This window comes from Aspergillus pseudoviridinutans, assembly GCF_018340605.1.
Source record: "Aspergillus pseudoviridinutans IFM 55266 DNA, scaffold_9, whole genome shotgun sequence".
Classification (NCBI taxonomy): Eukaryota; Fungi; Ascomycota; class Eurotiomycetes; order Eurotiales; family Aspergillaceae; genus Aspergillus; species Aspergillus pseudoviridinutans.
The window spans coordinates 1,629,320-1,642,720 of NW_025091289.1; the positions used below are offsets into that span (position 1 = coordinate 1,629,320).

Below are 13,401 nucleotides of genomic sequence, written 5' to 3' on the forward strand. Positions count from 1 at the left end.
TAAGGAGCCGACCTGCTGAAAGATCATCCTTGCTAAGCACTCGCTCTCTCTCGATCATGACCCGTATTACCAACGTCCAGTTTGAGCACTATCATCCCCCTAACACCATCGGGGTGGAGGAGACTCGTCCACGGATATCCTGGCGGTTCGAGGATTGCCCACCTAATTTTCAACAGGATGCATACGAAATCGAGGTCTCAGAAGTGGGTTGGAATTCGCAGGTCACTGTTATTTCATCTACCAAGCGGTCATCGCCCTCATCGTATCTCGTCCCCTGGCCTCACTCTCAGCCTTTGACCTCCCGCCAGAAGGTGTCTATCCGAGTCAGAGCCTGGGATCAGGATGGCCATGGCACAGAATGGAGCGAGCCCGCGGCTCTAGAAGTTTGTCTGCTCAATCGCACTGATTGGAAGTGCCAGCGCATCGCGGCTCCGTGGGGGCCAGGTACCTCCGAGCCCGACACTGAGCAGTTGTATCGCAGGGAATTCAGGCCCGCGGACTCCATTGCCAACGCTCGTCTTTATACCACCGCCCAAGGCGTATACGAAGTGGAGATCAACGGTCGCTGCGTGGGCGATCACTTCTTCGCTCCCGGGTGGACGACATACGACGGGAGACTGCAGTACCAAACCTACGATATCACGGATTATCTCTCGACCGGGGACAATTGTATCGGAGTTCGCGTTGCAGAGGGATGGTTTTCCGGTCGCATCGGCTTTGAAGGTGGGCATCGTAATATCTGGGGCTCACATACGGCGCTGCTGGTCCAGATGGAAGTGACATCGAAGGATGGCGCGGTGCAGACTATTACATCAGATGGCTCTTGGAGCGTCGCGCGAGGGCCTATCCGGCTGGCGGAGATATATGATGGGGAAAAATATGATGCTACTATGGAAATTCCCGCTTGGTCTTCAGCTGGGATCTCTCAAGATGCTCCTGGCTGGTCCACCGTTCTTGTCATGCCACATTTACCCGACTCTGTCAAGCTCACAGCCGGGTTTGGAGAGCCTGTCCGGCGGATTGAAGCACTGAAGCCAGTGTCTAAAATTGTTACCTCATCTGGAAAGGTCATTCTGGACTTTGGCCAGAACTTAGTGGGTTATGTCAAGCTATCCAACATCAAGGGTCCCACCGGACACAAGATAATTCTATCTCACGCCGAGGTGCTCGAAGATGGAGAGCTCTGTACTAGACCGCTTCGGATTTGCAAGGCTATCGATGAGTACACGCTCAGGGGCGATTGTCACGGCGAGGAGTATACCCCAAGATTTACCTTCCATGGATTCCGCTACGCGCAGATAGACAACTGGACTGGAGGGGAGCTGATGACATCCGCCGAAGCAATCGTCTGCCACACAGATATGAAGCTCGTGGGCGGATTCTCCTGTTCGTATCCGCTACTTAACCAGCTGTACCAGAATGTAGTCTGGGGCATGCGCGGGAACTTCTTCTCCGTGCCCACGGACTGTCCCCAGCGTGATGAACGACTCGGTTGGTCGGGTGATCTGGCATTATTTGCTCCTACGGCTGCGCTCATCTACGATTGTTTCAGCTTCTTAAAGAACTGGCTGATTGACGTAGAGTATGACCAGGGGGTTCTGGGTGGAGTGCCGGCGATGGTCACGCCTAACGCAACGCTTCCCGACCCAGTCTGGTGTCGACGCGTCCCTTGTGCCATCTGGCATGATGTTACAATTCTCGCGCCTTGGGCGTTGTACGAGGAGACGGGGGATGAGAGTATTCTCGCGCAGCAGTATAACAGTATGTTGACTTGGATGCGGAAGGTGCCCCGGAATACCACCAGGGCTACGCACTTGTGGGATCCGAGTGTTTTCAACCTTGGAGTAAGTTTTTCCCCAGTTCTGGTGATATATGAAACTAATAAGGTAGGACTGGCTGGATCCCGCTGCACCACCCAACGCTCCGTGGAAGGGCGCCACGGACGCAAAAATGGTCGCAAACGCCTTCCTCATCCATAGCCTGGACTTGATGTGCAAGATTTCTCAGATTTTAGGGCAAGATAATGATAGATCGCACTTTGTGTCCTGGTCCGAATCGGCACGGAAAGAATTCCAAGACGAATACGTCACTGCGAATGGACGCATTGTCTCTGACTCCCAGACTGCATATGCCTTAGCCATCTGCTTTGACCTGTTAAATCCGAATCAGAGAGAACACGCTGGCGGCCGACTAGCATATCTAGTCCGGAAGAACGAGTTTAAAATTGGTACTGGTTTTGCTGGAACCCCCTACATCTGTGAAGCACTGGCCTTGACTGGGAATATCCAGGTCGCGTATGCCATGCTACTTGAGGAAAAATGTCCGTCTTGGCTATACCCGGTTACCATGGGTGCGACTACAGTCTGGGAACGGTGGGACAGTATGCTTCCTGATGGATCGGTTAATCCTGGTGAAATGACCTCGTTTAATCACTATGCCTTCGGTGCGATTGCGAAGTTCATGTACGAACGGGTTGCTGGGTTGCAACGGGTTGAGCCCGGTTGGAAAAGGTCCTGCGTTGCTCCAGAAATTGGAGCGGAAATCTCGAACGCTGCTGCTAAGCATGTCACGCCGTTCGGGTTGCTTTCGTGTTCGTGGAAAACGGAGAAGAATGGGAATGGACCTGAGAGGTTGAGGTTGGAAGTGTCGGTGCCGTATAGTACGGTCTGCGATATTATTCTTCCTGATGGAGATGGGAAGAAGAGGGAGACTATTGGTCAAGGGGACTGGGTTTTTGAGACGAGCTTTACTAGAGGCTATGAGTGGCCTGTCGAGCCTTTGCCACCTAAGTCGTAACAGGTCTTATACCATTCACCGGAGATAGAACCTACGCTATTTGGCTCGAACCTGAACGCAGTGATTATAAGCGATAAACAACACAGAGGGTGTCTAGACTCAAAGTCAGTGGAACGATGTCTGAGCAGGTAGCCATGCTCTATACGTCGACCAGTTATAGGAACGGAGCGGTTGAGACCGCAGAATTTATGCTGATTGCCCAGACTGAGATTTATCAATGCAACAAAATTAAAGTGGTCCTGTGCTGGTTAGCTTTCTTATCGTGATGGACAGTAGGCGACAATGGTTTCCATTGTTCAGTTTTCCCTAGAGCATTGACAAGATAGAGCGTCCTGTTAAATGAGAAGCTGCCTGAAAAGTTAGAAGGAAATACAAATTCGCCGGCATAATTGTTCAGGGACCCCAAGGAGACTATAGAATGGCATAGAGGAGACAAAAAACACTACACATTCAATCGTCTGGTGCTGTGTGGTAGACGGTTGGCAGAGGGCATCATGCCTTCTCCACCACGAACTGCGTGGCATCTTCGATGGCTCCCGTGCTTGCATAGAGTCTCGTATAGTCGTTCTCATCTTGGCCTGCCTTCCAGTACATGTGCCACAGAGTGCGAAGGACAATAGTACTGCCTTCGCGAATCGCAAAGCTGCTTTGGGGGTTGGCAGGATCGTATGGAAGGAACGTCTCCCAGTTATCTGCTGGACCCCAGCCTACACCCCAGTACATAAAGCCTCCGGAATTCTTCGCGCAGGACACCACAGTATCGTCACCAATCGTGCTGTCGACATGAACAAGGCGGACATTGCCGTTGGCGCCGCACGAGTCTGCGTCCAGATTGCCGCTTAACGGCCATCCCCAAGTTGAATCCTTCCGATACTCGCGGATCAGAAAACGAGTATTATCCCCTCGTCCGTTCACCAGGGTCACTAAGCTGAGATTTGTGTTGCCGGGCGGGTTGGTGTCCACGGCGAGGTAACGCCCATCCGGTGCCCTGAGCCGAATATTGCTCAAATAGCTGATGGTTGCGCCCAGAGGAATCTCAGGGCTCTGGGCAAATTTATTCAAACGGATAACATAGGAGATGCCAGCTTCATTCCAACCTTCATTGACAAAGTCGCGCTTGACGATACCCAACTTATCACTGGGTTTGAATTTGGTGAGCCATTTATTGAAGACCGGCGCTGCTCTCTGATCACAGTCACTGGGGTGGTGACCAGGCATATAGGACCGTTTCGGAGTGTTGATGAGCTGGGTTATCCACAGCCTCTCCTTCTTCCACAGACCCAGCGCCTCGTCAAGCCACGCCACAATCTCCTCTGGCGATTTATTTTCGTAGTCATCTATCCAGTTATCACGAATGTTTCTGGCTTGTGGAGCCCAGAGCTTGCCGCTGTCGTAGTATTTCATCTCACCGTTGACCTTCCCGTCTTCGCCMCAGATGATAACGTATTGCTTCCCGTCCTGCCGGAGCTTAGCCCAGGTGAGATCTGTGTTGTACATTTTGCCGTCAGGGCCAACGTGCGCGGTTGCGAATGCATCTTCTTTGCCGTCTCCTAGGACCTTAATCAACATGGCGAGAACGTCGCCTGCGATACCATCACCATGGGCAAGGTCGAGGTCAAGGAAAAGAAATTCGGATTTATGGGAGTCGGCAAAACTTTTGATTTGACGAAGAACTTTCTCGAAGGATTGGAACGTGATGACACCATGCTTCATCACCAGGGTCTTCCCCTCGAGGGTGATCCGCATATCAAACCACCGAGACCCTGCCAGGAGCTGGCCGGTGTAATTGGAGATTTGGCAGATACTGCCAACAAACTCATGAAATCCATTGTCGCCTCCTTCGTATTTATAGGCCGACGCATCGTGGCTGCAGGGGATGTAAGAATCGATCACGCGTGCGCTGGGATCCAGGTACTTCATCCAGTTTGCGAGATCAAGGACCGACATGGTTGAAAGAAAAGTAGCTAATATCGTCTAACCCCTATTGTAAGATCAATAACTGTTGGAAATTCGAATGTGAGTTTAGACTTCCTCGAATTGAAGACCTTGCTGTGGTTTGTACGAGATGAAGATCTGGAGATGAAGTTCTGAGCGCTTTTATATTGTGGAAGCCATCCTCTTACCTTGTTGTAAGCCATACCAGCGCTCTTCATAATCGACTACCTCAGGGTAAGACGAAGGAACAGCAAACCCGTCATCAACATGTGGCTGGCTGACAATTGCATATCTGAGCAATCTCTGGACATGGCAAACTTCAGCCAGAGGCCTATATCCAGGTCCGCAGGTGCAATTTTGTCAACAGGTCAAACTCTTTGACGAGATTTTGGTACGGCCGCCGCGCACCGTCGTCCAGTAACAAGTAAGCAAATATCCCAAGTAGCCAAGAATTTTTTTTTGCGCTCGTCGGGTTATATTTCCTCAGATAACTGGACGTATGGTTTCTTTTTTACATGTCCAATAAAGCAGATCACACGGCTGCTGCGGCAGAAACCCGCATTTTCAGCTGAAGCTTCAAGGGCCATCAATGGCCAACCTGTTCGTATAGATCAAACCTTAATGTCTTCCGCAGCTGGCACCGGGACTCCCAGGGTCAGAAGCTGCTATAAGGCAACAGATACTCCGAGCTGAAGTCGAGCCAGCCACCAAAGGCAAACCGAACAGCGTGCTCAGTGTCTGCCTCTCTGTAGGACTGCATCGTTGCTCAGACACCGGGATGGGATATTCAGAAGACTGGGAGGTTCTAGACGACTGAGAATGCAGAGGGCCATCAGTCGGACGCTCAAGTATGGTAAAAATAACGATAGGCCCCGGTTTGATGATGTTCGCAGGAAGTACAGCTGCTTGTACCGATAGAACTCTTCAGAGTCTGTCGACTCGTCCAGGCAAAGAAGCCTTTGAAGGTAATCGGGCATCGCTTCATTGGACTATATGCTACACCGACCAAACGAGCGAATCGCATGTTAGAAAATGGTGCTCATCCTAACAAGAGAGACCACTTTGAACCTATATATACTCCTGCAGGTTATAAGATGGGGGAATAAGAAACTCGTGCCTTGAGACTGAGCCGTACTCAAATATCCAGGGGGTCATTTCCTTCGTCCATATCGTTGTCTGAGGTACATGAAGCAAGGTCAAAACTGGAATCATCCTGTATATCGAAAGCAAACGAGCTGAGTGTCAGAGAACAACTCAAACTCATATTGTGGTACAATGATATAGAGGTTTAGGTTTCGGTAAGTGGTTGTTCCCCGCGCGACATCTTTAGCACACTGGCAATGGTGAATTATCCCAACGGAGCGCCTCTATTTTATGCAACTCGGACATTATAATTTCAATTGCGGGTTATGAAGATTGTGCCGGTGAACGGATTCTTTCTCTAGGATATCTATCATTGACAAACCTGGAATATTAAGAGTAGCAAGCGCGATTAAGGCTATACATGTCCCAGCCAGCTTTCAATTCGCGCTGCAGTATCCCCAACTAGCTGGTCGTAATACATGCCAAGGGGAAGAAACATGGATTGGTGAGCGTTAATTTCGTCCATCTCCTCCATATACAGCGGGACCCAGAGCTGCTTTCTGCGGGCCTCTTTTGGAACATAACAGAACTTGCGTCCCAGTGGTCGCGAATCAGAATCATTGTTTTTGTTTTCAAGAGGATCCGAATTGCATCGGTTTGCACTGGGGTTTTGGCTGTCCACCCTCGCGAAACGATCTAGAAATGAGTAGGACGAGCTGTCCTCTGGTCCCTTTTTTGGTTGATCTGACGTAGATAAGTGACTTGGTATGTGTTCCTCATGCAGCTCCGTAACCTCGTGTGCAGGGAGCTGCTTATCCTGGCATGATATCGTCTTGGTGTCATCATATCTGTCCAGCTTTTCGCTGGTTCGGTACGCAGTCGTGTAATAATTAACGAATCTGACTCGTCTGCCACTCGAGCCAGATGATTCATCTACCGCCTCCAGGCGGCAAAGTCTCTTGTGTCTCTTGAGGAGTCCAAGGTAATTGTTCAGACATCCGGCATGGTCATAGTATGAGAACACATACTGAAGAGCAGAACGTGATAAATGATGAGAATGCTTCGCAACAAAATGGAGTGCTCCATTCCAGCCTTTCCAGCGAGGCTTGTTAACGTCATTTGTCCAGGTGGGGTTGAAGTTCGGATCATTATCATTTAGGCTGAGTGTGTCATCTTGAGTGGTTTCTTTGCCTTGGTTGTTGGTATCTGCTTTCCGACTAAATAGTCTGCCGATTCCCGTTCTAAGGACGCAAGGGTGTAGTCCAAGGAACGGAGCATCGAAGTTCACCAAGCCTATAACTCGATGATTCAGGTTCCTGCCGACAATATGACTAGTGGTGCTGGACGACGCCATGAGGGCAACCTCTGCAGCGACAAGACCTCCTAGACTGTGGCCGAGGAGTATGACATCCAAGTCGGACGCCTCGTGAGGTGATAGCCTGCAAGAATGTATGAGATAAATATTGTGAAGAGCGAGGTTTGCTAGGGCATGAGAAACTGCTTACCACCGGCTGATGTTATCGCGGGCGATGTGCAAAGGGCCACGGGTCTTGTAGCGAGGATATATTTTCGTGTATACAATATGGGTCTCGGCCAACGAGGCCGTTAGGAGATTATGGACGTTCCTGGGAAAGTTATGGAAGCTGTCCTCTGACCCCAAGAAGCCATGGATGTATATGAGGAGCAGTCTTCGCTTTCCTTCCGCCCGGGGCAGTTCAGAATGATACGGGGAACCTTCTCCTGGCACGTCGCAGCCAGCCTTCCAGATCAGACCCTCCGAGGTGTGATCTTTCAGTGACGATTCCGGAATATAGTTATCGCTGGAATGCATTCTCTTGTGCTGACACAAAGGATACGAAACGGTGAAGTGAAAGAGATACTTTTGAGGCTAATACAGGGTCGAACGAGCGGACAACTTGCGCCCCAGTGGACTCCCAAGAATTTATGTCTGAGTTTCAATCAATTTCGAGGTTTCTGCACCGCCACTGCAAAAGCTTCTGGAATTTCGGGTTGTTCGTATGTTCGTATATAGGGCCCCACTTCGGTATGTGGAACGAACTAGAACACTCAAGGGGGATTTAGGTCTCTTTGATCAAGTTTCGAATATAAGTCAAAAAGGTCGAAGTCTCCTCTCCGCAGGCTTTGATTCTCTTAATATCTCCCGTAACGGGAGACTGGCAGAAATCCTTTCTCATTATGCATCCCTCCATTTCCAATCGGTACGGGGAATCCCCGCCTCCCTACAAGGAAGTCATGTCTGGGCAGTACCTGGAAGCTTCCACCTCGGCTCGAGGTACGTGTCCATCCGCTGTCATCTATCCCTTAGTATGCGACTGATTTAGTCTAGAGGACGGTAGAATTGATGTGACCGTCAAGGTGAAGCAGCCAGGTTTGGAAAGTCTCTTACCAGACAACCTATCAGTAGATAGCCCACTATTGCCGGAAGTCCCTCTCAGCGCAGTCAAGCCACTGAATATTGTTATCCAGATCCTGGGAAGCAGAGGTTTGCTAGCGCAAGTTCTTCTCCACCGTGCACTATTGCTAACGGGTTTTCCGGACTTCAGGAGATGTCCAGCCATTCATCGCGCTAGGTACCCGCCTACGCAAGGATGGCCATCGGATTCGGCTCGCAACCCATGAGAATTTCAGGGATTTTGTTCGAAATTCTGGACTGGAGTTCTTTTCGATCGGCGGCAACCCCGAGGAATTGATGTCGGTAAGCATTCGACAAGACCATCAGGACTGGAGCCACCCCTATCTGATAGTGTCAAATAGTTCATGGTAAAAACCCCCGGAATCATCCCGAAGATGTCAACGATTACTGGTGGTGAGATCGGCCGGAAGCGGAAGATGATTGCGGATATGCTGCACGGGTGCTGGCGCTCGTGCATCGAACCAGACCCCGTTACCCAGGCTCCTTTTGTTGCAGACGCGATCGTTGCCAATCCTCCGAGTTTTGCCCATATCCATTGCGCCCAGGCTCTTGGAGTGCCTCTGCATATCATGTTCACCATGCCATGGAGCCCCACCCGGGAGTTTCCTCACCCGTTGGCAAATATCAAAGATACGGGTGCAGATGCGTCTCTGACGAATTATTTGTCGTACAGCATGGTGGATCTTTTGACTTGGAGCGGGTAAGCTTGTTTCTGTCTTGAGTTGGTCTAAGGAATCAATCTGATGGAATACAGACTGGCAGACATCATCAACAGCTGGCGTGTGGAGAGTCTGAATCTAGAGGAACTGTCACCCAGGACCGCTTCTGGGCTGCTGGACAGGCTTCAAGTCCCTCATACATATTGCTGGTCACCTGCCCTTATCCCAAAGCCATCGGATTGGCCGCCCTATATTGGTAATCTACTCTCCCTGAATTTCAATCATGGCATATTTAGCTAACCATGTGAACTATGAAAGACGTCTGTGGGTTCTTCTTCCGAGAACAGCCTTCATATAGCCCTTCTCCTGAAATAGAGGCTTTCCTGCGCAAAGAATCGAAGCCGATTTATATTGGATTCGGAAGCATTGTAATGGATGACCCTGCGGCCATGACTACGATCATTCAGACCGCGTGTCGACAGCTTGGGGTTCGGGCGATTGTCTCCCAAGGGTGGAGTAAACTGGGAATGGGTTGCGAAGACCCAAACCTCCTGTTCATTGGTGACTGTCCTCATGGTGCGCGTTTACGCTCTGAATGTCCTACTATCTGTAACTGATCAACTGGATTTTTCGCAGAGTGGCTTTTCAAACATGTTGCCGCCGTTATACACCACGGTGGGGCAGGGACAACCGCATGTGGTCTATTAAATGGGTGTCCAACAGCCATCGTACCATTTTTCGGGGAGTCCGTGCATTCTACCTCCCTACTTTGAGCTCTGTGTGCGTAAAGAGCTGACAGGAACTAGTCAACCGTTCTGGGCCAAGATGGTTGCGGCCGCTGGAGCAGGGCCTGCTCCAATTGATCACAAAGCTCTTACTACACAAGGACTCGCAGATGCCATTAGGTTCTGCTTGAGCCTAGATACACAGCGTGCAGCAGCGTCGATAGCAGCGCGAATGGAATCCGAGGACGGGGTGTCAAATGCAGCTGCGAGTCTCTATCGACACATCCCTTGGGAAGCCATGCGGTGCGACATACTGCCCTCTGAAACGGCAAAATGGTCAATAACTGTCCACAAAAAAGAACTAAAGCTCTCTCAGAGAGCGATGATGATTCTCTCGCATTGTAAGATCATTGAAGTGAAGAATTTGCGCCCGTACGTGTTCTGCTTCCATGCAAAGACTGGTCCCGCTTTGATCACTAATCTGATGTCGTCTGGAAAAGGTATCACTGCAAAGCTTTACACATAGACAAATCTCATATCGACCCACTTTCGTCCACGTCAGCGGCTATGCTAAGCACCATGACACATTTCACAAAGGGGCTAGGCAGCGTTGTGACTGACCCTGGAAAAGGCATGACCCAAATGTCGACCAGCATCGTCAAAGGCACTTTGGTTGAAGTCCCAACTGCGATGGCGGAAGGCCTACGTAACATACCCCGGTTATACGGAGAGCAAGTCGAGAAGACTGCCCCAATAAATGGTTGGAAAAATGGAATGACTGAAGCAGGACGAGTATGTTGGCCTCTCTATTTCGGCGCTTGTTGCCTGTTTGAACCGCTGCCGAAAGAGTTACGGATCTCAAATTCAAGGCACAAGCCACTACGCGGAGGGTTAGGTACTAATAATGCCTTCTTTAGAACTTCTACACTGGGTTTGCTGATGGACTCACCGGAATCATTACGAAGCCATACCGGGAGGCAAAAAGCGACGGTGCTGGGGGCTTCGCCAAGGGGCTTGCCAAAGGCAGCGTGGGAATCTTCTCAAAGCCTGGGGCAGGTAAGCGAAGCGATCCACTGGTCATAGAGTACTAGAACCTCGACACTAATATCTTTGCAGCGATGTTTGGCCTTCTTGCTTATCCAGCTATGGGTATCTACAAGAGTATGAAACATTGGAAACTCAATCCTACGGAAGCGGCCGTTGTTGAGTCGCTGATTGCACTGGGGAATTATATGCAGCAGAGGTTTCCTGCTACGACAGAGGAGGTTGACACAGTAACAGCTAGGTTTCGAAGCCTAGTCGTCTGAGATTGACTTTTCAAACCGACTGTAATCTGTTAAATTAATAGCAGAGCGTTGTGTAATAATATTGTGGGCATCAATCCTGCCAACCAGTTGATTTCTTGGCCGGCCAAGGAGCCTAGGCACCATTGCAATCCGCCCTGGCCTTCGTATTCTCGTATTCGTAGCCTCGTACACGTGGCGCATGATTGACTTTTTATCATCCAATAGCGGATCCACAAGACTAAGATAAGACACATCTTATAGCCCCACAAGGCTACAATTAAAGGGTACTTTACTATATGAACCCCGAACGGGGGCCGTTCACAGCAACTTGCTGAACTGATATTTCACAGGTGATTCTTTCAGACAGTTGATTTGTCTTCTATTTATTTACCAATGACGGACCAATGGCTTCAAGTAACTTCCAGGCCTCTGAGAGAGCCGAGTTGCGCAGATGATGAGGAAGGCGACGCATACCCGAGCATTCCTCCCAGCAGCTGCAATCATGAAACCACAGCTCAAAAGGCAAAGGGGGTAGATCTCGGGTTTATGTCCCTCGGATCGTCGCCGACGGTAAGGTAGCACAGTGATCGAAATTTTTCCGCAGAGGAAGCATTTGTTGATACCCAGCCGCAGGGCTCATCGTCCGATTTGATAGGAAACGGCCCATCTCGAAGCAAGACGCATAAGGCCTTGGATCTCTGGCAATGGCTCCGAACCCCGCTCGGAATCCTAGTCACACTGTATGGACTCAATGTTATCGCCTGGGGAGGGATGCTTTTCCTCCTTCTCTGCAACGCTGCCCCCGCCATGTGCGATCCCTCCTGCAACGACCCGAACTCACCGCGACGAAAGTGGATTGAAATCGACTCCCAGATTCTCAATGCATTGTTCTGCATTCCCGGGTTTGGTCTGGCTCCCTGGCGCATGAGGGACCTCTACCTTTGGATCCGCTGGCGGATTGCAAAAGACGACGCTGCGTTTGCTCGTCTACGCCATACGCACCGTGCCTGGTTTGATTGTGCGCCCGAGGAGATGAATCGCAAAGGTGCTGGTAGCGCACAGGAAACCGTGGATATCTCAGGATACTCGGTCTCGACCTCGACCCCGCTCTGGAAAATGAGCATGGTGGTGTGGTGCAATACCTTGAACACGGTGTTCCAGGCCTGCTTGGCGGGCTGTATGTGGGGTATGAACAGATTCACTCGCCCAAGTTGGACCACGGGTCTGTTTGTCGCGGCAGCTTGTATCTGTGCTGGCTTGGGGGGTTGGATAATGTATAAAGAAGGACAGAGGAGAAAGAAAAAGCAGCAGAGCCCAGTTTGAAGCTGTATACCTGACAGATATTCTCATGACGAATTAACGAATTACATGTGGCGTGAAAATTTATATATAAAGTCATGGTGATATTCGGATATCGTGTAGACCAGTTGCTCTGTTCTCTGCGTGTTATACGTGGAGGTCACCTTGGTGCAAAGAACTATTCAACGTATGGGTTATGTGCTCAATTTCGGCCTATCCGATTTCGACTCCACCATAAGACCCTTGCATCAGGCTTGCCGAAAACGGAGAAGATCTCCTCAGGAGTCTCTGGAACGCCGAGTACAGGACCAAAATCTCGCAGTATTTTAACGGGCTCTGCTTCCCCCCTGACATGGAAGTCCATGATTCCACGGGACACAGAATCACCCATATCTCCAGACCATTATTGTATGACCCGTCCGCATACTACAGAGGTTTGGTCATGCTGTAGTAAGTCGAGCTCCCAACCCGGTTCCAGCACTTGCATGCGTGCACAATCGGCTAGGTTAGACAGACAGCAGTCAGTACCGTTTCTCTAGATATATTGTCGTGGAGGGGCGAGTGCCAGCCAAGCCATACTACCCCTGCCTTCCAAGCAAACATGTAGTTATCTGATGTATTGCGGACATCTGAGCGGCAACTCATGGCGGACATATTACACCTCCTGAACTGTGGCTGGATCTCGGTTGACTCCTCCGTTAGATCGAAAGGTCTCTTTCAGTGTATCCTCTGTCGTCGGCATCAACCCTTGGACTGTTTATCTTTTCAGTCCAGATAATTACGAAGGGGGATTATGTGTGATAGATTCTGAGTCTTCTCTCAAATCTTATGCTAAGATCTGGTGGGCTATCCTTCGCTTATTGCTCATTGCTGGTTACCAACAGCTAGGGTTTAGTTCGGATTATGATCCCGTCTGTTTGTGCCTAGTTATCTGATTACCTACATCTCGTCACCAAATCTGATATGCAAGAAATTCAACACTTTGAATTATGATTAGATTTAGTCGACAGCGCAGGTGATGGCAGTCCAAAAAATTGTAGACGGGAGCCTGATGCATCATTTAGCCATCGCTCAGCACAGTTTCCATGTGTAATTATCGAGGTCTGCTGCGCCCAGAAAGCCCAGCAGATGAATTCACTAGCAGACCACGACATCTTATGCATCGGTGGTGTCGTTAATGTTGT

General features: G+C 50.1%; 5 protein-coding genes across 5 annotated transcripts; 3 read left to right on the plus strand and 2 right to left on the minus strand.

Moving 5' to 3' along the window:
• Positions 1-56: 56 nt before the first annotated feature.
• Positions 57-2,796, plus strand: Asppvi_011400 (alpha-L-rhamnosidase; the record flags this gene model as incomplete). The annotated part of the gene is made up of 2 exons (XM_043307229.1): positions 57-1,844; positions 1,891-2,796. The coding sequence occupies 2 exons, from the start codon at positions 57-59 to the stop codon at positions 2,794-2,796; spliced, it is 2,694 nt and encodes an 897-aa protein (XP_043163164.1).
• Positions 2,797-3,288: 492 nt separating this feature from the next.
• Positions 3,289-4,743, minus strand: Asppvi_011401 (uncharacterized protein; the record flags this gene model as incomplete). Its single annotated transcript, XM_043307230.1, has 1 exon — positions 3,289-4,743. The coding sequence occupies one exon, from the start codon at positions 4,741-4,743 to the stop codon at positions 3,289-3,291; it is 1,455 nt and encodes a 484-aa protein (XP_043163165.1).
• Positions 4,744-6,229: 1,486 nt separating this feature from the next.
• On the minus strand, positions 6,230-7,645 carry Asppvi_011402 (uncharacterized protein; the record flags this gene model as incomplete). The annotated part of the gene is made up of 2 exons (XM_043307231.1): positions 6,230-7,253; positions 7,320-7,645. 2 exons carry the CDS (start codon positions 7,643-7,645, stop codon positions 6,230-6,232), a joined length of 1,350 nt encoding a protein of 449 aa, XP_043163166.1.
• Positions 7,646-8,010: 365 nt separating this feature from the next.
• On the plus strand, positions 8,011-10,939 carry Asppvi_011403 (uncharacterized protein; the record flags this gene model as incomplete). Its single annotated transcript, XM_043307232.1, has 11 exons — positions 8,011-8,107; positions 8,162-8,317; positions 8,379-8,530; positions 8,590-8,948; positions 9,003-9,163; positions 9,226-9,483; positions 9,544-9,652; positions 9,714-10,132; positions 10,195-10,424; positions 10,550-10,688; positions 10,749-10,939. 11 exons carry the CDS (start codon positions 8,011-8,013, stop codon positions 10,937-10,939), a joined length of 2,271 nt encoding a protein of 756 aa, XP_043163167.1.
• Positions 10,940-11,311: 372 nt separating this feature from the next.
• Positions 11,312-12,241, plus strand: Asppvi_011404 (DUF2985 domain-containing protein; the record flags this gene model as incomplete). The annotated part of the gene is made up of 2 exons (XM_043307233.1): positions 11,312-11,488; positions 11,552-12,241. The coding sequence occupies 2 exons, from the start codon at positions 11,312-11,314 to the stop codon at positions 12,239-12,241; spliced, it is 867 nt and encodes a 288-aa protein (XP_043163168.1).
• Positions 12,242-13,401: the final 1,160 nt, after the last annotated feature.